The 23,293-nt window shown below is 41.5% G+C and overlaps 1 protein-coding gene across 1 annotated transcript; it reads left to right on the forward strand.

The window, feature by feature from the left end:
* The first annotated feature begins 4,317 nt into the window (after positions 1-4,317).
* On the forward strand, positions 4,318-14,071 carry LOC120021835 (protein SCAI-like). The gene is made up of 13 exons (XM_038965685.1): positions 4,318-4,340; positions 4,820-4,916; positions 5,213-5,311; positions 5,719-5,871; positions 5,974-6,075; positions 6,274-6,375; positions 7,976-8,054; positions 8,171-8,270; positions 8,488-8,569; positions 9,173-9,245; positions 13,440-13,613; positions 13,703-13,803; positions 13,922-14,071. Exons 1-13 carry the CDS (start codon positions 4,318-4,320, stop codon positions 14,069-14,071), a joined length of 1,335 nt encoding a protein of 444 aa, XP_038821613.1.
* Positions 14,072-23,293: the final 9,222 nt, after the last annotated feature.

The raw sequence follows: 23,293 nt of genomic DNA on the forward strand, positions 1-23,293 counted from the left end.
CAAGGCAAAGGGTGGCTACTTTGAATAATCTAAAATATATTTTGATTTGTTTAACACTTTTTTGGTTACTACATGATTCCATATGTGTTAATTCATAGTTTTGATGTCTTTATTATTATTCTACAATGTAGAAAATAGTTAAAATACAGAAAAACCCTTGAATGAGGTGTTCTAAAACTTTTGACTGGTATTGTGTATATATATTCTCTGGACACCGCCATTGCTCGTCCTAATATTTATATATTTATATATTCCATTCTTTTACTTTTAGATTTGTGTGTATTGCTGTGAATTGTTATTACTGCACTGTTGGAGCTAGGAACAGAAGCATTTGGCTACACCCGCAATAACATCTGCTAAATATGTGTATGCGACCAATACAATTTAATTTGATATAGTGTAACCTACCAATCAGTGCATATCAAGTGCTGTCGAGGGCACAATCTTATAATGTTTCAGTCTAGAAATGAAAGCTTTACCATCTATGCCCAAAGCCTGGGCCTCTGATGGATACTGTATAGCTGTCATCAACGCATGCTTAATTATTCCCCCTCCGCACAAGGAGCATTTGTGTTCCCAGGCCTCATTGACGTATGGAAAGAATCCCACCACGTTCACCAATGTAGCTGACCGATGTAGAGAGAGACAAGTGCCTTAACAGAATGCAATCTGAAGCTGGCGTGGTCCAGAGACGAGAACTCTACCATCTATGACAAAAGCGTGGGCTCCCCACTGCATGTTACGACAGTAAAATACTCTGTCACTTGTTAAACTGATTCTACATTGAATTTAGTCTTTGAGATGCTCAAACAAGCATGTGTATCTGTAGTTGGTGTTCTTCAAATCTAAATTACAGTAGACTGTGTAAGACAAAACCACAAAGAAAAGATAACCGGCAAATGCATATGCTGTCCCAATGGCTAAATAGTGACGGGAGGGCTAGTTCAAACTGCAGTAGGATGGTTCTCACAGGTGAGTGAATCAATCCTTGCTTGGTGAATAGCACTTGGTTGATCTCTGGGAACAGGACACAGGTGAGCTGTTTAGATCACGAGAGACAAGAATGAATCAAATAAATAATCACAGCAAAGGAATGTAGTTTGTAAACTAGAAAATGAACGTCCTGACAGTCCGAGACAGGGTGCTCTGCAACCATCGTACTCCAACTATTGACAGGGATAATGTTACATTTCTTATTTGTCAGTATGAATGAAATTAGTGGTCCTGTCTTGATTGTATTAGTTTTATTTACACTACTTGTCCTATTGATTTTTGTCATCTTAAATTATTACTCTGAATAAACTGCTTGCTAAAATGATCCTTGTCCCCGAATGACATGCTAGCTAGTGATAAAGCTATCTGCTCCTGATAACTAACAACAGATCTACTTGTCGTAACTAGCTAGCTACATTACTAAGGTTGCTGTGTTCTAAGTTGGGAATCATTTTACAGCGTGCATTGATGGTATCACGTTTCTATAACTATAAAGTTAGATTACAAGTAAAAAATACTTGACTTGATAGCAATCTGTCAGACGGATATCTCTATCGAGATGTCACCAGCTGTCTAATACCTTAGAAATGGATAACGTGATTGGCAGATGTGATCAGTAGAGATAGTACCATGGATAGTACACAAGTTTTGATTGGTTTACAGTTTAGTACTTGGCGGCTTTTGCCTGTCCAGCTAGCGAACATAAAAGTAAGTATTTACATGTGTAAGAATTGACATTGCCAAAAAACGGAAATGTGTTCAGAAGAAATAGATATCCACAATATGTAAAAACCAGCCCCTCCCTCGACAGATATCGATCATCTCGAAAACTAAAGCAGATAGCTTGCTACGGCCCACCACCTACATGGATGTCCTTAAGATGAACCACACTGAATTTGGTATTGATATCTCAAAAAACAAGGCAACTATTAATAACGAATTATTTTCATGTGTAACGCTAATGCTCAAAATCATCTGCAATCAAACCCCCACTGTCTTCCGTTCTACTAGCCAACGTGCAATCATTGGAAAATAAAATCGGCGACCTACGATGAAGATTAAACTACCGACGGGACTGTTAAAAACTGTAATATCTTATGCTTCACGGAGTCGTGGCTGAACGACAACATTATCAACATACAGCTAGCTGGTTATACGCTGTAACGGCAGGATAGAACAGCGGCGTCTGGTAAGACAAAGGGGGACTGTCTACATACCACCACAGACCGATGCTGGCACTAAAACCGCATTCAATGAGCTGTATTCTGCCATAAGCAAACAAGAAAACGCTCATCCACTCCTAGTGAAAATCTGACCATAATTCTATTCTCCTGATTCCTGCTTACAAACAAAAATGAGGGCAGGAAGCACGCTTTCAAGGAGCGGGACTCTAACCCAGAAGCTTATAGGAAATCCTGCTATGCCCTCCGACGAACCATCAAACAGGCAAAGCGTCAATACAGGACTGAGATCGAATCGTACTACAACCGGCTCCGACGCTCATCAGATGTGGCAGGGCTTGCAAACCATTACAGACCACAAAGGGAAGCACAGCCGAGAGCTGCCCAGTGTCACGAGCCTACCAGACGAGCTAAACTACTTATATGCTCACTTCAAGGCAAATAATACTGAAACGTGCATGAGAGCACCAGCTGTTCCGGACGACTGTGTGATCACGCTCTCCGCAGCCGATGTGAGTAAGACCTTTAAACAGGTCAACATTCACAAAGCCGCAGGGGCAGACAGATTACCTGGACGTATACTGCGAGCATGCGCTGACAAACTGGCAATTGTCTTCACTGACATTTTCAACCTCTCCCTGTCCGAGTCTGTAATACCAACATGTTTTATTTATTTATTTATTTTAACCTCTTTTTTCTCCCCAATTTCGTTGTATCCAATTGGTAGTTACAGTCTTGTCTCATCGCTGCAACTCCTGTATGGACTCGGGAGAGGCCAAGGTTGAGAGCCACGCATCCTCCAAAACACAACCCAACCAAGCCGCACTGCTTCTTGACACAATGCCCACTTAACCCGGAAGCCAGCCACACCAATGTGTTGGAGGAAACACTGTACACCTGGCGACCGTGTCAGCGTGCACTGCGCCCGGCCTGCCAAAGGAGTCGCTAGTGCGCGATGGGACAAGGACATTGCTGCCAGCCAAACCCTCCCCTAACCTGGACGATGCTGGGCCAATTGTGCGCCACCCCATGGGTCTCCCGGTCGCGGCCGGCTGCGACAGAGCCTGGACTCGAACCCAGAATCTCTAGTGGCACTGCGCCACTCGGGAGGCCTATACAAATATGTTTTCAGCAGACCACCATAGTCCCTGTGCCCAAGAACACTAAGGTAACCTGCCTAAATGACTACCGATCCGTAGCACTCACGTCTGTAGCCATGAAGTGCTTTGAAAGGCTGGTCATGGCTCACATCAACACCATCATCCCAGAAACCCTAGACCCACTCCAATTTGCATACTGCCAAAACAGATACACAGATGAGGCAAAGGGACTCTCAGAATTTCTGGTCTGATGAAACAAAAATTGAACTCTTTGGCCTGAATGCCAACCGTCATGTCTGGAGGAAACCTGGTACCATCTCTACGGTGAAGCATTGTGGTGGCAGCATTATTCTGTGGGTGTCACGATCGTCTTAATGATGAGACCAAGGCGCAGCGTGCATAGAGTTCCACATAATTTTAATAAAGAGAAACTCACAAAACAATAAAGAACAAACGAAACGTGAAGCTACTGGAGTGCACAAAGGCAACTTACTGTAGACAAGATCCCACAACTAACAATGGGGAAAATGGCTACCTAAATATGATCCCCAATCAGAGACAACGATAAACAGCTGTCTCTGGTTGGGAACCGTATCAGGCCAACATAGACATACAAACACCTAGATGACCCACCCTAGTCACTATCACGCCCCAACCAACACAGAGAAAAACAGCTTACTATGGTCAGGGCGTGACAGTGGGGATGTTTTTCACCTGCAGGGACTGGGAGACTCGTCAGGATCGAGGGAAAGATGAACGGAGCAAAGTACAGAGAGATCCTTGATGAAAACCTGCTCCAGAGCGCTCAGGACCTCAGACTGGGGGCGAAGGTTCACCTTCCAACAGGACAATGACCCTAAGCACACAGCCAAGACAATGCAGGAGTGCCTTTGTGACAAGTCTCTTAATGTCCTTGAGTGGCCCAGCCAGAGCCCGGACTTAAACCCGATTGAACATCTCTGGAGAGACCTGTAAATTGCTGTGCAGTGACGCTTTCCATTCAACATGACAGAGCTTGAGAGGATAGGATCTGCCAAGAAGAAATGGACACACTCCCCAAATACAGGTGTGCCAAGTTTGTAGCGTCATACCCAAGAAGACTCAAGGCTGTAATCGCTGCCAAAGGTGCTTCAACAAAGTACTGAGTAAAGGGTCTGAATACTTACGTAAGTGTGAGATGTCCTTTAAAAAAAAATATTAGCGAGAATTTCTAAAAACCTGTTTTTACTTTGTCATTATGGGATATTGTGTGTGTGTGTGTAGATTGATGAGGGGGGAAATTATTATATATTTTTAAGAATAAGGCTGTAACAAAATGTGTAAAAAGTGAAGGGATCTGAATACTTTCCAAATGCACTGTAATGGTAGAATACCTGCAGTGACAAAATTGTTGATGACAGCGTGAATGTTCCAAAAGCTCGATTAATTTAGTCCTGGTGCAAAACATTTGACTTGTGTGTTTTTGTGCTTACCAGGAATGACTCACTGTATTTTGCTTAGATTGTAACACAACTCTCCTTCTATTGTCTCCGCCCCTCATGTCAGGCCTGAGTTGGTAGTGAAGAAACTTCGGTATTATGCCCGCTACATTGTAGTTTGTTTACTTCTGAACAAGATGGACCAAGTGAAAGTGCTGGTCAAGGTAAGAAACCGGAGAAAAACAAACAAGAACCAGAGGAAGTTCTGAATCCTTCAATCTCATTTGTATTTATTTCGGCCTTTTTTTTTGTATTGTTTTATTATATTGGGGTTTCGTATAAAGTGGAGAAACAGAAAACACAGGAACAAAGAACACAAGTTTCAGCCTGAAACGTTTATTCTAGTAAACCTCTGACTGTAATTGAAATATATTTCCTTTAAGATCCTACATTAAGATCCTCCTAAACTGTACATGCATTAGTATGTTTGTGTACATAATATCTGTCTCCCCTCCTGTAGGAGCTGTCAGAGGAAATTGAGGACTATACGCAGCGATTCAACACAGAAGATCAGTTAGAATGGAATCTGGTTTTACAGGAAGTGGCAGCTTTTGTGGAGGTCAGATCCCAAAGAATAACCGACTGAATCACCTGATGCCTTTTACCTTCTGTTTCTACTGCCTATTGCCTACTATGAAAGGGGGAAATGTCATCATAACTTATGAATGAAGGATATAGCAGCACTTAAAGGAGGCCTCGACAGGTCAGCAAACATTAGATAAGAAGGATGTTGCCCAACGACCATTACTAAAGTACATACCAGTGACTAACCTATTCAACATGAAGTACTGTATTTCATTCTGGATTTTGGGGGGGAAATTATGATTGTACATTTCTGTAAATCTTTAATTTGAGTGAAAGATAATCCAGTAGCACACACGTGCTACTGGAATGGTGTGCACAAAGGAGTACAAGGGAAGCTGTGCATGATACAATTGTAAAGTGTGTGTTTGTTTCTGTGAGCAGGCAGACCCAGTTGTGGTGCTGAACAATGAAAATACTGTGGTCATCATATCCAATCGGCTACAGGAGGGGGGCATGCCTTCGTTGGAACAGGGCATGGTGGTTGGTCAGCTCACCCTGGCAGATGCACTAATCATTGGCAACTGCAACAACCAGGTGTTTGAACGCATACATTCTAGTCTAAAGCCCAGCCCTATAACGACCCCTAGACCAGTCTGTAGACCCACATTCTAAACTATATTATTTTGTGTTTGTCAGGTGAAGTTCAGTGAGCTAACCATCGATATGTTCCGCATTCTCCAAGCTTTGGAGCGGGAACCAGTCAACCTGGCCACAACGACATCTAAACATGGAACATTGGTGAGGGGGAATACTGAAAATGCTTATTACATGAATGTCTTGTGGACAACGACACATCCAGAATATTGCAAATGTAAAAGTCTCATGCGATTTCGGGCGAAAGGCAGCGCTGGCAACCCTGCATGAAACCTGTCCTTTAAACAGCTGCTTACTCACTTTCTTCCTTCACAGGCCCTTACCCCATGTCTTCCTTCACAGGAACCCAGCGAGAAGCCAGCCAAGAGAGAGAACCCTCACAAGTACCTGCTGTACAAGCCAACGTTCAGCCAGCTCTTCACCTTTTTGTCTGCTTCCTTTAAGGTCAGTCTCCATCTGACCCCCCCCCGTCCCCCGTCCCCTCTGCTCTGCCTTCATGTTCCAAAATGTCGGCTTAGCCATGCTTGGCTGAGCTGAAGAAAGTTGTTGCTACTTTTAATCTATTTTTCATCACTCCCACCTGTATCTGCCTTTTTTAAGCTCCGGTGGTTTTTGGAAATTGCCAATTGCCAACTTCTATGTAGTCCATTTTAGTGGTACAGTCCTGTGCTAAAAATGATCAGTCTAGCTTACCTCTGAGATAATTTTACATCAAATCAAGTCTTACCCAATGGAAATGTAACCACTGAACAGAAGAAACAACATATCCTGTTTCAGAGTACATCCTAATGGAATCCTATCAGAATTCAACTAAATTTAAATTGAAGGAAAGGTTCTATCAATTCCCTGGGTCATTTCATGTTTTCATGTGTCTCTGAGTTATTGGCGTTCAAGCAGGCAGAAATCCATCCGGTATGTCGTAGCATTGTGATAAATTCGCTCTCACTACACTGGAAGTTAATAGGGATATGCATTTTAAATCACTAAAACGTCTATCATACATGTCAGATTTCAATACTGACCGATGTCATAACTCGGGAAGATGTCTTCTCTAAAATATGAGCAATGGCTCATTCGAGTGATATTCCTACCTCGAGAAATGTGTAATTTAACAGAGGGTCTAGCACTTTTTTCCTATTTGTCTACCTCTTTAGTCCAGGGTACATTGCAAGGTGTCGTTGCCAGAGATATTATAGAAAGGAGATAGGAATCCAATGAATGAAGGAATGTATAACGCCCCACCCAGCAGGCTGTTGACCAATCGCGTTCACTTTGTCACCCTGCGTCACGCGGTTGTTAAGCTAATCGCCATGCAATCCCTTCTCAAAGTCAGTGTTTATGTCGAGGAACGTGCCTATTTTCCTTAAAGTACGTAATGTCACGATTCCAAAGCTATACTATATTACAGATAGCAAGTTAATTATCTCACATCTCTGAAAAGATTTGTAATGTTGTACTTGTTGTTGATGAAATTTGTGCTAATGTTGGTGCAATAGACTCCCATTCACTCCTTGAAGAAGAGTGGTACTTGTCCCAGAATCGCCCAGAATGCACCGAACAGCCCATTGACGTAGCAATGGCAACGTTTCCCATCTCCTCAAAAGTATATCTGCCATTGCTAATGTCAGACTCCACTCTGTGAGGAACATTGATCTGCAGGTTGAACATGGTGAGATTGTAGACTCCTAAATTGATAGCTGTAAAATCACCTAAACAAACTGTTTGTCTTTGGTATTATTAAGTGTAGCTACGTTTGCTAGCTAGCTAGCCAGTCAGCCCATAGAGTGCATTGCATTGTGGATTTTTTTTGTCAATTTAAGCTGCAACAGATTTCCACAACTATTTTCCATGTTGCAAACCAACCTTATTATAAAGCCAAAATGAAAAAAGAATTCTCCAAAAATATTGTTTTCACATATGTGTTTATTTAACACTGTAAATAGATTTTTTTCTTTAAATGTATATTTTAAATACATTAATGTAGGTTTGACCAAGCTCAAAACATTTATGATGGTATTGGCTGATTTGAGGTGTTGTTTTGTAGGAGTTGCCAGTGAACAGTGTGCTGCTCGTCTATCTTTCAGCCACTGGAGTCTTCCCTACTGGATGCTTGGATTATGAGGGTACACCAACATTTTGTAAACACACACACACTCACTGATCAGCTTCTTGAAGCAGGAGCTGAAATTAATCTGATCATTTCTTCCCAAAAATGTATTTAACTTTGTCTTTCTATCAGGACCATATGACTTTGGAGGAGTCCTCACCAACACGAACCGTGATGTGGTCAACGGGGAGACGGTGCAGAAAAGGAACCACGCCCAAAAAGAGATGCACTGGTAAAGATCAGGCGCTGACAGTCCACTGTCCTCAATGTTTTCTAACGTTTGGCAGACATGAGATGCATGTACAGTATTGGCCTTTAAAAAGTGACATTGAACTTTTCGCACAGCCCATGTTTTTTATAAACACACTCTACGATATTTGCCAGAAATGGTTGTTTGTACAATGTGTGCGCGTGTACATGCAATGACTGTTGACTCCTGTATGCCTTAGCCTTCACCCTGGGGACTTGTTCCCTTTCACCCGGAAGCCGCTCTTTGTCATTGTGGACTCCGCCAACAGCACAGCCTATAAGGTTGGTGAGAATTACATTCATCACAATTAAAAACAAATGTGTTAAGGTGATGGTAATGGTAACTTTGAGGCGCTTTTCAGACATTGCCAAAACACTCTACAAATTGTTTTCATTCAGATTTTCATCAGCATACTTAAATTGGTTGATGGTAGTTCACTGTATTTTCATCAGCATACTTAAATTGGTTGATGGTAGTTCACTGGATTTTCATCAGCATACTTAAATTGGTTGATGGTAGTTCACTGGATTTTCATCAGCATACTTAAATTGGTTGATGGTAGTTCACTGGATTTTCATCAGCATACTTAAATTGGTTGATGGTAGTTCATTGGATTTTCATCTTATTATTATTATTAGTTGTATAAAAACAAAATAATCAAGGTGCCAAAACACAACACTGGGGGAGCACCAGTATTCAAGACATGGAGTCAAGATGGAGAACAAGGCATGTAGAGCTTACTTAGGGGATAACCTTTTGTTAACAACTTGTTTGACTCATTTTAAGATGCATTTATGGAAAATTGGGCTATTCCTTTTGGGAATTCACTCTGGTGTGATCCTTACTAATGCTGATATTTAATGCTTTTTTGTATCTCCATGTAGAATTTCACTAATCTCTTTGGTCAGCCGCTGGTGTGTCTTCTATCTCCCACAGTCTATCCAAAGAGCATGCAAGGTTTGTTTGTCACTATTATTTTAGCTTGGTTCTCAAATCAAAATCAAATAAGTTTATTGGTCGCATACACAAATTTGCAGATGTTGTCTCACGTGCAGCAAAATGCTTGTGTTTCTAGCTCCAACAGTGCAGTAATACCTATCAATAATTAAAATAAATAATGACATAATATACACATAATCCAGAAAAATAAAGTAACTAAGAAATATCAGAACGAGCCAAGTCAGACACCGGAAAATAAATATACAATGTCTTCAGAAACTTTTCACATCCCTTGACTTTTTCCATATTTTGTTGCCTGAATTTGAAATGTACAAAATTTAGATAATTTCTTGGGGTCACTGACCTACACAGAATACCGCATAATATCAAAGTGGAATTATGTGGTTCAAATGTTTTACTTATTAATTAAAAATGATACAACCATAGACCCGGGAGGTTTTTCACTGGTAAATAACTGCTTTTTTTGTAAAGCAGACATCGAATATGTCAGGTGTCAGTGTGCAGCGGGTAGGACGGAGTCAGGCGCAGGACACAGAAATGAGTAAAAAAACATACTTTACTCGAAAATAACACAACAATAATTTCCACGCTGGTAAAAACACACCAGCTCACAGAAGTCTTGACCACTTAACAAAGAACAAACACGCACAAAACCATGTGGGAACCAGAGGGTTAAATAGTGAATAAATTATAACGTAATGGAAACCAGGTGTGTACAATCAAGTCAAAACAAATGGAAAAGGAAACGTAGATCGGTGGCGGCTACAAAGCCGGTGACGTCGACCGACGAACGCCGCCCGAACAAGGAGAGGCACCAACTTCGGCGGAAGTCGTGACAGAATATCCCTTCGAGCATAGTGAAGTTATTAATTACACTTTGGATGGTGTATCAGTACACCCAGTCACTACAAAGATATAAGCATCCTTCCTAACTCCTTTGCCGGAGAGGAAGGAAACCACTCAGCGATTTCAGCATGAGGCCAGTGGTGACTTTAAAACAGTTATAGAGTTGAATGGCTGTGATAGGAAAAAACTGAGGATGTATCAACAACATTGTAGTTACTCCATAATACTAACCTAATTGACAGAGTGAAAAGGAAGCCTGTACAGAATAAAAATATTCAAAAACATGCATCCTGTTTGCTACAAGGCACTAAAGTAATATTGCAAAAAATGTGTCAAAGCAATTCACTTTTTGTCCTGAATACAAAGTGTTATGTTTGGGGAAAATCCAATACAACACATTACTGAGTACTACTCTCCACAATTTCAAGAATAGTAGCAGCTGCATCATGTTATGGGTGTGCTTGTAATGGTTAAGGACTGGGTAGTTTTTCAGGATAAAAAATACACAGAATGGAGCAAATCACAGGCAAAATCCTAGAGGAAAATCTGGTTCAGTCTGCTTTCCACCAGACATTGGGAGAGGAATTCACCTTTCAGCTGGACAATAACCTAAATCAGAAGGGCAAACCTACACTGGAGTTGCCTACCAAGAAGACCGTGAATGTTCCTGAGTGGCGGAGTTTTGAATGAAATCTGCTTAAATCAATGCAAGACTTGAAAATGGTTGTCTGGCAATGATCGACTTCATATTCAATTCCAGGCTGTATCACAACCGGCCGTGATTGGGAGTCCCATAGAACGGCGCACAATTGGCCCAGCGTCGTTAGGATTTGGCCGGGGTAGGCCGTCATTGTAAATGAGAATTTGTTCTTTACTGACTTGCCTAGTTAAATAAAGGTTAAATAAAAATAAATAAATATTTGACAGAGCTTGAATATTGTACAATCCAGGTGTCCAAAGCACCTAGATTTACCCAGAAAGACTCACAGCTGTAATCGCTGCCAAAGGTGATTCTAATATGTATTGGCTCAGGGGTGTGAATACTTCTGAGATATTTTTGTATTTAATTTCCAATAAATTGGCAAAAATGTCTAAAAACCTGTTTTCACTTTGTCATTATGGGGTATTGTGTGTGTAAATGGGTGAGAACATTTTTTATGTTTAATCAATTTTGAATTCCGGCTGTAACAACAAAATGTGGAATAAGTCAAGTGGGGCAAAAAAGTATTTAGTCAGCCACCAATTGTGCAAGTTCTCCCACTTAAAAAGATGAGAGAGGCCTGTAGTTTTCATCATAGGTACACTTCAACTATGACAGACAAAATGAGAGAAAAAAATCCAAATTAATGAATTTATTTGCAAATGATGGTGGAAAATAAGTATTTGGTCACCTACAAACAAGCAAGATTTCTGGCTCTCACAGACCTGTAACTTCTTCTTTAAGAGGCTCCTCTGTCCTCCACCCGTTACCTGGTGCCTATTAATGGCACCTGTTTGAACTTGTTATCAGTATAAAAGACACCTGTCCACAACCTCAAACAGTCACACTCCAAACTCCACTATGGCCAAGACCAAAGAGCTGTCAAAGGACACCAGAAACAAAATTGTAGACCTGCACCAGGCTGGGAAGACTGAATCTGCAATAGGTAAGCAGCTTGGTTTGATGAAATCAACTGTGGGAGCAATTATTAGGAAATGGAAGACAAACAAGACCACTGATAATCTCCCTCGATCTGGGGCTCCACGCAACATCTCACCCCGTGGGGTCAAAATGATCACAAGAACGGTGAGCAAAAATCCCAGAACCACACGGGGGGACCTAGTGAATGACCTGCAGAGAGCTGGGACCAAAGTAACAAAGCCTACCATCAGTAACACACTACGCCGCCAGGGACTCAAATCCTGCAGTGCCAGACGTGTCCCCCTGCTTAAGCCAGTACATGTCCAGGCCCGTCTGAAGTTTGCTAGAGAGCATTTGGATGATCCAGAAGAAGATTGGGAGAATGTCATATGGTCAGATGAAACCAAAATAGAACTTTTTTGGTAGAAACTCAACTCGTCGTGTTTGGAGGACAAAGAATGCTGAGTTGCATCCAAAGAACACCATACCTACTGTGAAGCATGGGGGTGGAAACATCATGCTTTGGGGCTGTTTTTCTGCAAAGGGACCAGGACGATTGATCCGTGTAAAGGAAAGAATGAATGGGGCTATGCATCAAGAGATTTTGAGTGAAAACCTCCTTCCATCAGCAAGGGCATTGAAGATGAAACGTGGCTGGGTCTTTCAGCATGACAATGATTCCAAACACACCGCCCGGGCAACGAAGGAGTGGCTTCGTAAGAAGCATTTCAAGGTCCTGGAGTGGCCTAGCCAGTCTCCAGATCTCAACCCCATAGAAAATCTTTGGAGGGAGTTGAAAGTCTGTGTTGCCCAGCAACAGCCCCAAAACATCACTGCTCTAGAGGAGATCTGCATGGAGGAATGGGCCAAAATACCAGCAACAGTGTGTGAAAACCTTGTGAAGACTTACAGAAAACGTTTGACCTCTGTCATTGCCAACAAAGGGTATATAACAAAGTATTGAGATAAACTTTTGTTATTGACCAAATACTTATTTTCCACCATAATTTGCAAATAAATTCATTAAAAATCCTACAATGTGATTTTCTGGATTTTTTATTGCTCATTTTGTCTGTCATAGTTGAAGTGTACCTATGATGAAAATTACAGGCCTCTCTCATCTTTTTAAGTGGGAGAACTTGCACAATTGGTGGCTGACTAAATACTTTTTTGCCCCACTGTACATATTGTATAATGGTGTGTAAAGACAGTATATGAATAGAAAAGGTGTGTACAGCAGTAGTTGTATAGGATGAGCCATGACTAGAATACATTCTATACATATAAAGTTGGTAAAACAGTAAATAAACATTTATTATTTATTCAATGACTATGTACATAGGTGCAGGGTAGAATACCGGGTGGTAGCCGGCTAGAACAGTGACAAGTACTCCTCTTAATTAGCATGTTACAGGCAACAGTCAGTTACTTTCATTGTTGAAGTCTGCAATTAAAGTGTGTAAACTATCCTAGAAAATGGCTCTCAGAGCTTGTCAGTTGATTCTCCCATGTGTTGGCCTATTAAAACCAGCCATTGTCCTCATTTAGGCCTACTTATTTTCCATTGGATTCTGCAATTATTTGAATGAATTTTATTGATTGGTTTAGAAATGTGTGGTCAGAATAAGCCATGTGAGATGAGACATTGTTTTTGTAGGTGTTCTGAGAAAGACCGTTGTATAAATGCCTCATGTCTGTCACCCTCCGTCTCCTTCTTCTCGCAGACCAGTCCCAGCGCGGCAGCCTTTTCACACTCTTCCTGTACTGCCCCCTTCTGGCTTTCCTCTCCGTGTGTGGCCTGAGCAGCCTTCGCCAAGGATTGTGGGAGAAGGCTGACGAGTTTCTATGCAAGGTGTTCCGTGACATTGGCCAGATGATTACACGCTCACTAGCTATAGGTACTTTATTTTTTTGTCAATTCTGTGATACATTTTGTCATTTTAAGTGCAAATGTCACAACCATAACGGTGGAATTTCTCCTTCACAGACCAAGCATTTCTACAGTTCTACGGTGACGAGTTCCTTCGATTGTTACTGATCCGCTTTGTGTTCTGCTCGGCTACACTGAGAATGCACAGGCTCTTCCAGGTAAATCGTTTTTTACTGTGCCCTTGGTACTTAGTTACATCTCCCATAGTTATTCACAGAAGTTATGATCATTTGGGGGTAAATGTAATATCCGTCTCTCTCTGTCTGCCTTTTGCAGGACTCCAGGAGCTTCCCGGAATCGTACCCTCAGCTACCTAAACAGGACACAGTGGAGAGCAGCTTCCTGCGGAAGCACGTTCTGGAGCTGGCTGCCATGTTGGATGTGCAGCGCCTCTTTTGGGACAGAGCGCTGGATGTGAACTACTGACTTTTATCTGACCAGCTAGTCACCACAACTTTACAAACACAGAACAACTACAGACACACACACCACCACTATACACACTCGCACAGGGGAGAGTCCTCATCATCGTTCAGAGGTAATCAAGTTACTTGTTGAACACACTGCAATAGTGTCTGATTCTTTGGAACCCAAGACCCCCTTATTTCCCCCACCTTATGTAAAACTATTTTTTAGCATATCAGCTATATTTATTTTGAATAGTCATATAGCTACTTGTGGAAGTCAACAGTGCACCATGCACAATAAAAACATTAACAAGTCACCCATCTACTTAAATACACATGAGATGAGCATGTACGTCCGTGTTACTCATAAAAACGAGCGAAACTCAAATGAGCACATGGAGTAGCTATTTTAGTCTGAGGGCAGCAGGAGGACACATGAAGATATCAAGGGATTTTAAACTTAAAAAGACAGAAAATAAATTAACATAGTTTTACGACAGCACTGCAAATTGCATTGACTTCAATGCAAGCTGTAGGGAAGTCTCCTCTTCTATGTGTGGTTAGATGTGTTGGCCAAGTTTACTGGCTGTAGGGTTTAGAGAGACCACTGGCATGTTTATGTTTACCTGACTAGATTTGCTGGTTTTAACACATCACGTAATTGCCTGTAAGTTGCTTTTTTTGTTTTGTTTCAGTAGTCCGTTCTGTAAAACTGAGGCCTGGAGGGGTCAACTAACAGATGTCTATGCAGACCCCGATGAACAGTTTAGCCCTTTCCAGAAACCGCCCCTACTACGTAGGCACTAGCTCCTACGTAGGCACTAGCTCCTACCCTCTAGGTACTAACATAGGGTGATGGTGTAGTCAGCGGCTCTGGGTCTGCAAAAATGTCAGCTCCTGTAGTGCAGTGACTGGGCAAGCGGGTGGTCACTAATCTATTTTCACTGTCTGTTACTCCTTGTATCAGAGGAAGTTTTCGGACTGGGTTTAACATGGGTATAGGTTTAATCACCCCGCAGGTACACAGCTATCCACCCTCATACAGGCTAAATAGAAAAACCTTGCCCAATCATCTGCTTTTTCAAAGAATTCACTTGAGGAACCAGGGTGGCTCTTTTCAAAGATTTTCCTTTGGCCTTGATTGGATTTCATAAGACGTTGGCAGCATATCTTGTGAGACTCAAGCATCGTAGGGTTGGAAGCGGCCTCTTTCTCTTTGCGGTAGACTATATGTTTTGGGTAATGCATCACAATAGTCATACGTATTCTTTCCTTTACCTGCACTCTCCTGACCAGTTCTTTCAGACCAGTGGGAATGAAGTAAAGGGGGGATATTCTATTGAGATTCACCGCTCCTGATTCAAAATCTGTTGGCTTCTGGGAAATGTACGACTTTTAGAGGCCCTGTGTCATTCTTCATTCCTAAGCCCCCATAATGACATTCCTTTAAGTGGATTTCTGAGGCATGATGGTTTACTGGTGAGAGTTCATGCTGCTTTTTTCCCCCCCCTCTCTTTCTTTGCATGGCTTATCAGTATTATTGTCCATAGAGTTTACACAGTCAAGTTCATGTTAGCCTGATGGCAGATGAGTTCCAGCATTAGCCATGTAAGCATAGTCTTGTTTCCTTAAATTGATGGGGGCTTGAAGCAATGGAAACGGCTAGTGCTGAAACAGACCCCAGGCAATCAGTTTTAAGTACATGTGTGTGTGTGGTGATGAACAAAGATGGCTAAACAGATTCTGTTTTTGTATTTACTGAGAGAAAAAATAAATCATGTATGTGTATATTTATGTATAATTGAAAATAACAGTATGTAATAGAGAGATGTTTGTCTTTTGTACATATGTCATATAGTTTATTGTATTAACTGTGAAAAAGATATCCTGTTAGTATAGCAATTTAATGAATGAACTGCACATTCTCTAATCCGGGCCCCCCATTAGTTGTTTTGGTCAAGTTCAGCCAGCATACATTCCAAGGACATGGGGAGAGCCAGGGGAAAACAGACATTTCTTCCCATTGTAGCATTGACAGCAAAAGTGGATCATTTCAACATGGGAAATACTACTCCCTATGGCAATTATATGTTTGTTTATTTGTTGACATTTATGATGATATCAATTGTATCCTTGCACTTTACTGTATTGAATTATGATCTAATCTTATTTGTCGTGCTGTCGGTAAAAAGGCATGTCAGACCGTCCATTCCATTGTTCCCTATCCCAGGGGTTCCCAAACTTTTTTTGGTCCGGGACTACTTGTGATAGCATCAGGGACCCCTTCAAAATCAGAACATAACTCTGACTTTAGACTGCGTTTAAAAATGGCATACAAGGAGTTTTACTATGACTTCTGCAGCAGATGGCAGGACTAACCAAGTCTCGGGCCCTGGGAAATTACATTTGAGTCCACATTTTGACCTTTTAAATCTAAATGACAGTTCATACGTACATTTTTTTTTAAAGCATAGAGTTGAAAACTAGATCATTAATGGAGTACTGTGGATCCCTGTGAGCTTCCCAGGCCCTGTTGTGCATTTAAGGACTGGATTCAATCCGTATTGCAGAAGATCCACGTTAAAAATGGTGCCGACAGAGAGGGCTGCCTTGCTTCTAGTCCTGAGGAAACTTTGCAGTATTTCGGTTTTTTTGTATTATTTATTACATTGTTAGCCCAGAAAATCTTTATTACACACAGCCGGGAAGAACTATTAGATATCAGAGCGCTGTCAACTTACCAGCACTACGACCAGGAATACGACTTTCCCAAAGCGGATCCTTTGTCCGCACCACCCAGGGCATTTGAACTGATTCCAGAGGCAGACCTAAAACAACGCCGCCGAAGAAGAGGGTGTCAGAGCGGTCTTCTAGTCAGACTTAGGAGGCACGCACACCACCCACCGCTTCCGAGTACATTACTCGCTAATGTCCAGTCTCTAGATAACAAGTGTAGGAGGCTCATGGGGGTGGGGTTTCCACGTCACCAAGTTCAATAACCAAACACACACACAAAGCAAAACTAGAATACAAATGAGGAATTTTATTAGGGAGATTTGCACACTGTGGGAAAGGGGGGAATTCAGCAACCAGTTCACAGTCCACAATCTGTTCTCGTTGTCCGTTCCGTTCTCCAGGGGTAATCCAACAAAATAGAAAAAACACCAAGGGGGATGAATACTTTTGCAAGGCACTGTATTGACTCGCGCTGGCAAAACTCTGGATCACTTCTGCGAGGCATACAAGGCCCTCCACCGCCCTCCTTTTGGCAAATCTGACCACGACTCCATTTTGCTCCTCCCTATAGGCAGAAACTCAAAGAGGATGTAACCGTGCAAAGAACTATTCAATGCTGGTCTGACCAATCGGAATCCACGCTTCAGAATACTTTTGATCACGCGGACTGGGACATGTTCCGGGTAGCCTCAGAGAATAATATCAACTTATACACTGATTCGGTGAGTGAGTTTATAAGGAAGTGCATAGGAGATGTTGTACCCACTGTGACTATTAAAACCTACCCTAACCAGAAACTGTGGATAGATGGAGGCATTCCCGCAAAACTGAAAGCGCGAACCACCGCATTTAGCTATGAAAAGGTGACTGGGAATATGGCCGAATATAAACAGTGTAGTTATTCCCTCTGCAAGGCAATCAAACAAGTGAAATGTCAGTATAGAGACAAAGTGGAGTCACAATTCAACAGCTCAGACACTAGTTGTATGTGGCAGGGTCTACAGACAATCACAGACTACAAAAAGAAAACCAGCCACATCACGGACACCGATGACTTGCTTCCAGACAAACTAAACACCTTCTTTGCTCGCTTTGAGGATAATACAGTGCCCCCGGCCCAGACGGCATCCCTAGCCGTGTCCTCAGAGCATGCACAGACCAGCTGGCTGGTGTGTTTACGGACATATTCAATCTCTCCCTATCCCAGTCTGCTGTCCCTACATGCTTCAAGATGGCCACCATTGTTCCTGTACCCAAGAGGGCAAAGGTAACTGAACTAAATGACTATCGCCCCGTAGCACTCACTTCTGTCATCATGAAGTGCTTTGAGAGGATAGTCAAGGATCAAATCACCTCCACCTTACCCGTCACCCTAGACCCACTTCAATTTGCTTACCGCCCCAATAGGTCCCACTTTCATAGAAATATATACAGTTGAAGTCAGAAGTTGAAGTCAGAAGTTTACATACACATACACTTTAGCCAAATACATTTAAACTCAGTTTTTCACAATTTCTGACATTTAATCCTAGTAAAAATTCCCTGTTTTAGGTCAGTTAGGATCACCACTTTATTTTAAGAATGTGAAATGTCAGAATAATAGTAGAGTGATTTATTTCAGCTTTTATTTCTTTCATCACATTCCCAGCGGGTCAGAAGTTTGCATACACTCAATTAGTATTTGGTAGCATTGCCTTTAAATTGTTTAACTTGGGTCAAACGTTTTGGGTAGCCTTCCACAAGCTTCCCACAATAAGTTGGGTGAATTTTGGCCCATTCCTTCTGACAGCTGGTGTAACTGAGTCAGGTTTGTAGGCCTCCATGCTCGCACACACTTTTTCAGTTCTGCCCACAAATTTTCTATGGGATTGAGGTCAGGGCTTTGTGATGGCCACTCCAATACCTTGACTTTGTTGTCCTTAAGCCATTTTGCCACAACTTTGGAAGTATGCTTGGGGTCAATGTCCATTTGGAAGACCCATTTGCGACCAAGCTTTAAATTCCTGACTGATGTCTTGAGATGTTGCTTCACTATCTCCACATAATTTTCCAGCCTCATGATGCCATCTATTTTGTGAAGTGCACCAGTCCCTCCTGCAGCAAAGAACCCCCACACCATGATGCTGCCACCCCCGTGCTTCACTGTTGGGATGATGTTCTTTGGCTTGCAAGCCTCCCCCTTTTTCTTCCAAACATAACGATGGTCATTATGGCCAAACAGTTCTATTTTTGTTTCATCAGACCAGAGGACATTTCTCCAAAAAGTACGATCTTTGTCCCCATGTGCAGTTGCAAACCGTAGTCTGGCTTTTTTATGGCGGTTTTGGAGCAGTGGCTTCTTCCTTGCTGAGCGGCCTTTCAGGTTATGTCGATATAGGACTTGTTTTACTGTGGATATAGATACTTTTGTACCCGTTTCCTCTAGCATCTTCACAAGGTCCTTTGCTGTTATTCTGGGATTGATTTGCACTTTTCGCACCGAAATACATTCATCTCTAGGAGACAGAACGCGTCTCCTTCCTGAGCGGTATGACGGCTGCGTGGTCCCATGGTGTTTATACTTGCATACTATTGTTTGTACAGATGAACGTGGTACCTTCAGGCATTTGGAAATTGCTCCCAAGGATGAACCAGACTTGTGGAGGTCTACAATTTTCTTTCGGAAGTCTTGGCTGATTTCTTTGATTTTCCCATGATGTCAAGCAGTTTAAAGGTAGGCCTTGAAATACATCCACAGGTACACCTTCAATTGACTCAAATGATGTCAATTAGCCTATCAGAAGCTTCTAAAGCCATGCCATCATCTTCTGGAATTTTCCAAGCTGTTTAAAGGCACAGTCAACTTAGTGTATGTAAACTTCTGACCCACTGGAATTGTGATACAGTGAATTATAAGTGAAATATTCTGTCTGTAAACAATTGTTGGAAAAATTACTTGTGTCATGCACAAAGTAGATGTCCTAACCGACTTGCCAAAACGATAGTTTGTTAACAAGAAATTTGTGGAGTGGTTGAAAAACGAGTTTTAATGACTCCAACCTAAGTGTATGTAAACTTCCGACTTCAACTGTATCTACATAGCCTCTGTATCTACATAGTCTCATTCAAACTGCCTTTTGGTTTTATTCATGCTTTTTTTTCTTCCTCAAGCACATCATGGACCGCGTCATAACAGTCAAATTCCCATAAGAGTTATCACTGCCATAACAAGTTGACTGATAAGCTGCTAAGGGACGACCATGAAGAATTACTGTCCAGTTGAGAATATTACCTATGTAATAAACCTATGTCTTCTTGGACTATGCCTGAATCATGAATTTACAAACATGACGAAATCCTCATGGAAAGAGAAATACTAAACCTGATGCAGAGGATTAGAGTTGATGCATTGTGGCTGTGTCATCTCATAACACTGAATTGTATGCAGTATAACCATTTCAGGACAAACTGCTTTGTCTTAGGGCCTTTGTTTCCACCCTGTTTTAATCTTGTGGTGACTTTCCTCTCCTCCATGTAGTGTGTAATTCTGTATTGTAGTTAGGAACGAGGAGTAAGACAGGAACAAAAAGCCTACACACTCATATTCTTATAAAAAAAAGTGTCAAAAGCTTCATGTGCAAACTTGAAGTGAAGCAACCCCTTCACCGTGTATCCCCATCTCAAAATAGGTCTTACTAGTGATGATAGTACATGTAAATTACATATGATATTGATGCATAATGATGAAGCCCTTGACACCATTTATGTTATAATACTGGTAAACTTGTAAATCGGGTGATGTGGCTGTCCTCGTTCCCCTGTTGGCATGTAGTTGAAGCTCTAATAAGGTGGAACGTTGAGAAGCCAAAAGGAATGTCCATTCTATAAGTTGATTATTATTTGAAAGCGTCATGTCAGTTCTGTGCAATACATTTCTATCTGCAATGCGCTGAACGAGTAACAATGATATGGAACAAAAATATATTTAAGAATTAACCTGAATTAATTTGTTGGGCCTAATCTAAAGTGTTACTTTAAGTGTACTTTCTAATAGTTCCTACTATTGTGGGAACAATTTCAAAGTGATATACAGTGCATTTGGAAAGCATTCAAACCCCTCGACTTTTTCCACATTTTGTTACGTTACAGCCTTATTCAACATTTTTTATTTATTTTTATTCTCATCAATCTACACACAATACCCCATAATGAGAAAGTGAAAACAGGTTTTTAGAAATGTTTGCTAATGTATTAAAATTAACAAATACCTTATTTACATAAGTATTCAGACCCTTTGCTATGAGACTTGAAATTGAGCTCAGGTGCATACGGTTTCCATTGGTCATCCTTGATGTTTCTACAACTTGATTGTAGTCCAGCTGTGGTAAATAAAATGTATTGGACATGATTTGGAAAGGCACACACCTGTCTATATAAGGTCCCATAGTTGACTGTGCATGTCAGAGCAAAAACCAAGCCATGAGGTCGAATGAATTGTCCGTAGAGCTCCGAGACAGGATTGTGTCGAGGCACAGATCTGGGGGAAGGGTACCAAAAAATGTCTGCAGCATTGAAGGTCTCTAAGAACACAGTGGCCTCCATCATTCTTAAATGGAAGAAGTTTGTAACCACCAAGACTCTTCCTAGAGCGTGCTGCCCGGCCAAACTGAGCAATCAGGGGAGAAGGGCATTGGTCAGGGAGGTGACCAAGAACCCGATGGTCACTCTAACAAAGCTCTAGAAGTTTCTCTGTGACCATGGGAGAACTTTCCAGAAGGACAACCATCTCTGCAGCACTCCATCAATGAGGCCTTTATGGTAGAGTGGCCAGACGGAAGCCACTCCTCAGTAAAAGGCACATGACAGCCTGCTTAGTTTGCCAAAAGGCACTTAAAGGACTCTCAGACCATGACAAACAAGATTCTCTGGTCTGAGGAAACCAAGATTGAACTCTTTTGCATGAATGCCAAGCTTCACGTCTGGAGGAAACCTGGTACTATCCCTACGGTGAAGCATGGTGGTGGCAGTATCATGCTGTGGGGATGTTTTTCAGCGGCAGGGATTGGGAGACTAGTCAGGATCGAGGCAAAGATGAACAGAGCAAAGTACAGAGATATCCTTGATGAAAACCTGCTCCAGAGCGCTCAGGACCTCAGACTGGGGTGAAGGTTCACCTTCCAACAGGACAACGACCCAAAGCACAAAGCCAAGACAATGAAGGAGTGGCTTTGGGACAAGTCTCTGAATGTCCTTGAGTGGCCCAGCCAGAGCCCGGACTTGAGCCCGATCGAACATCTCTGGAGAGACCTGAGAATAGCTGTGCAGCGACACTCCCAATCCAACCTGACAGAGCTTGAGAGGATTTTCAGAGAAGAATGCGAGAAACTCCCCAAATACAGGTGTGCCAAGTTTGTAGCGTTATACCGAAGAAGACTCGAAGCTGAGTCTCAGCCAAAGGTGCTTCAACAAAGGACTGAGCAAAGGGTCTAAATACTTATGGAAATGTGATATTTCTGTTTTTTTTAATATTTGCAAAAATATCTATAAACCTGTTTTTGCTTTGTCATTAAAGGGTATTGTGTGTAGATTGAGGAAGAAAAAAAGATGTAATACATTTTAGAATAAGGCTGTAACATAACAAAATGTGAAAAAATCCAAGGGATGCTTGTTAAAACATTGTTTGACAGTCTGTATTTATCCTTTTAAATGGTTCTGTCCCATTTGTTGCCAATTATATTTGATGTCACTAAGTATGAAGGAAAAATTAGTTATGTGACTAAAATACCAAAACATGCAAGCTTTTTTGAATGCTCTTTAAAACTTCTTCAGGATTGGTGGGTCCCCTGCAGGACAGTTGAGCTAACGTAGTCTAATGCAATTAGCATGAGGTTGTAAGTAACAACAAAATTTCCCAGGACATAGACATATCTGATATTGGCAGAAAGCTTAAATTCTTGTTGATCTAACTGCACTGTCCAATTTACAGTAGCTATTACAGTGAAATAATACTATTGTTTGAGGAGAGTGCACAGTTCTGAACAAAGTTATTAATAAACAAATTAGGCACATTTGGGCAGTCTTGATACATTTTGAACAGAAATAAAATGGTTCATTGGATCAGTCTAAAACGTTGCACATACACTGCGGCCAAAATCTAAATTGCACCTGGGCTGGAATAATACATGATGGCCTTTCTCTTGCATTTCAAAGATGATTGTACCAAAAAAAATACAAAAGAACAGTTTTTTTATTTTCTTGTATTATCTTTCACCAGATCTATTGTGTTATATTCTCCTACATTCCTTTCAAATTTCCACAAACTTCCAAGTGTTTCCTTTCAAATGGTACCAAGAATATGCATATCCTTGCTACAGGCAGTTAGATTTGGGTATGTCATTTCAGGCGAAAATTGAAAAAAAGGGGCCAATCCTTAAGAAAATGTCAAGTTTGACTATTGTTCAGTTTGTGTGAAATGTATTGTCTTTATTTAATAATCTTCCGACAGATTATTAAATAAATGTTATTG

This window comes from Salvelinus namaycush, chromosome 26 (genome assembly GCF_016432855.1).
Source record: "Salvelinus namaycush isolate Seneca chromosome 26, SaNama_1.0, whole genome shotgun sequence".
Classification (NCBI taxonomy): domain Eukaryota; kingdom Metazoa; phylum Chordata; class Actinopteri; order Salmoniformes; family Salmonidae; genus Salvelinus; species Salvelinus namaycush.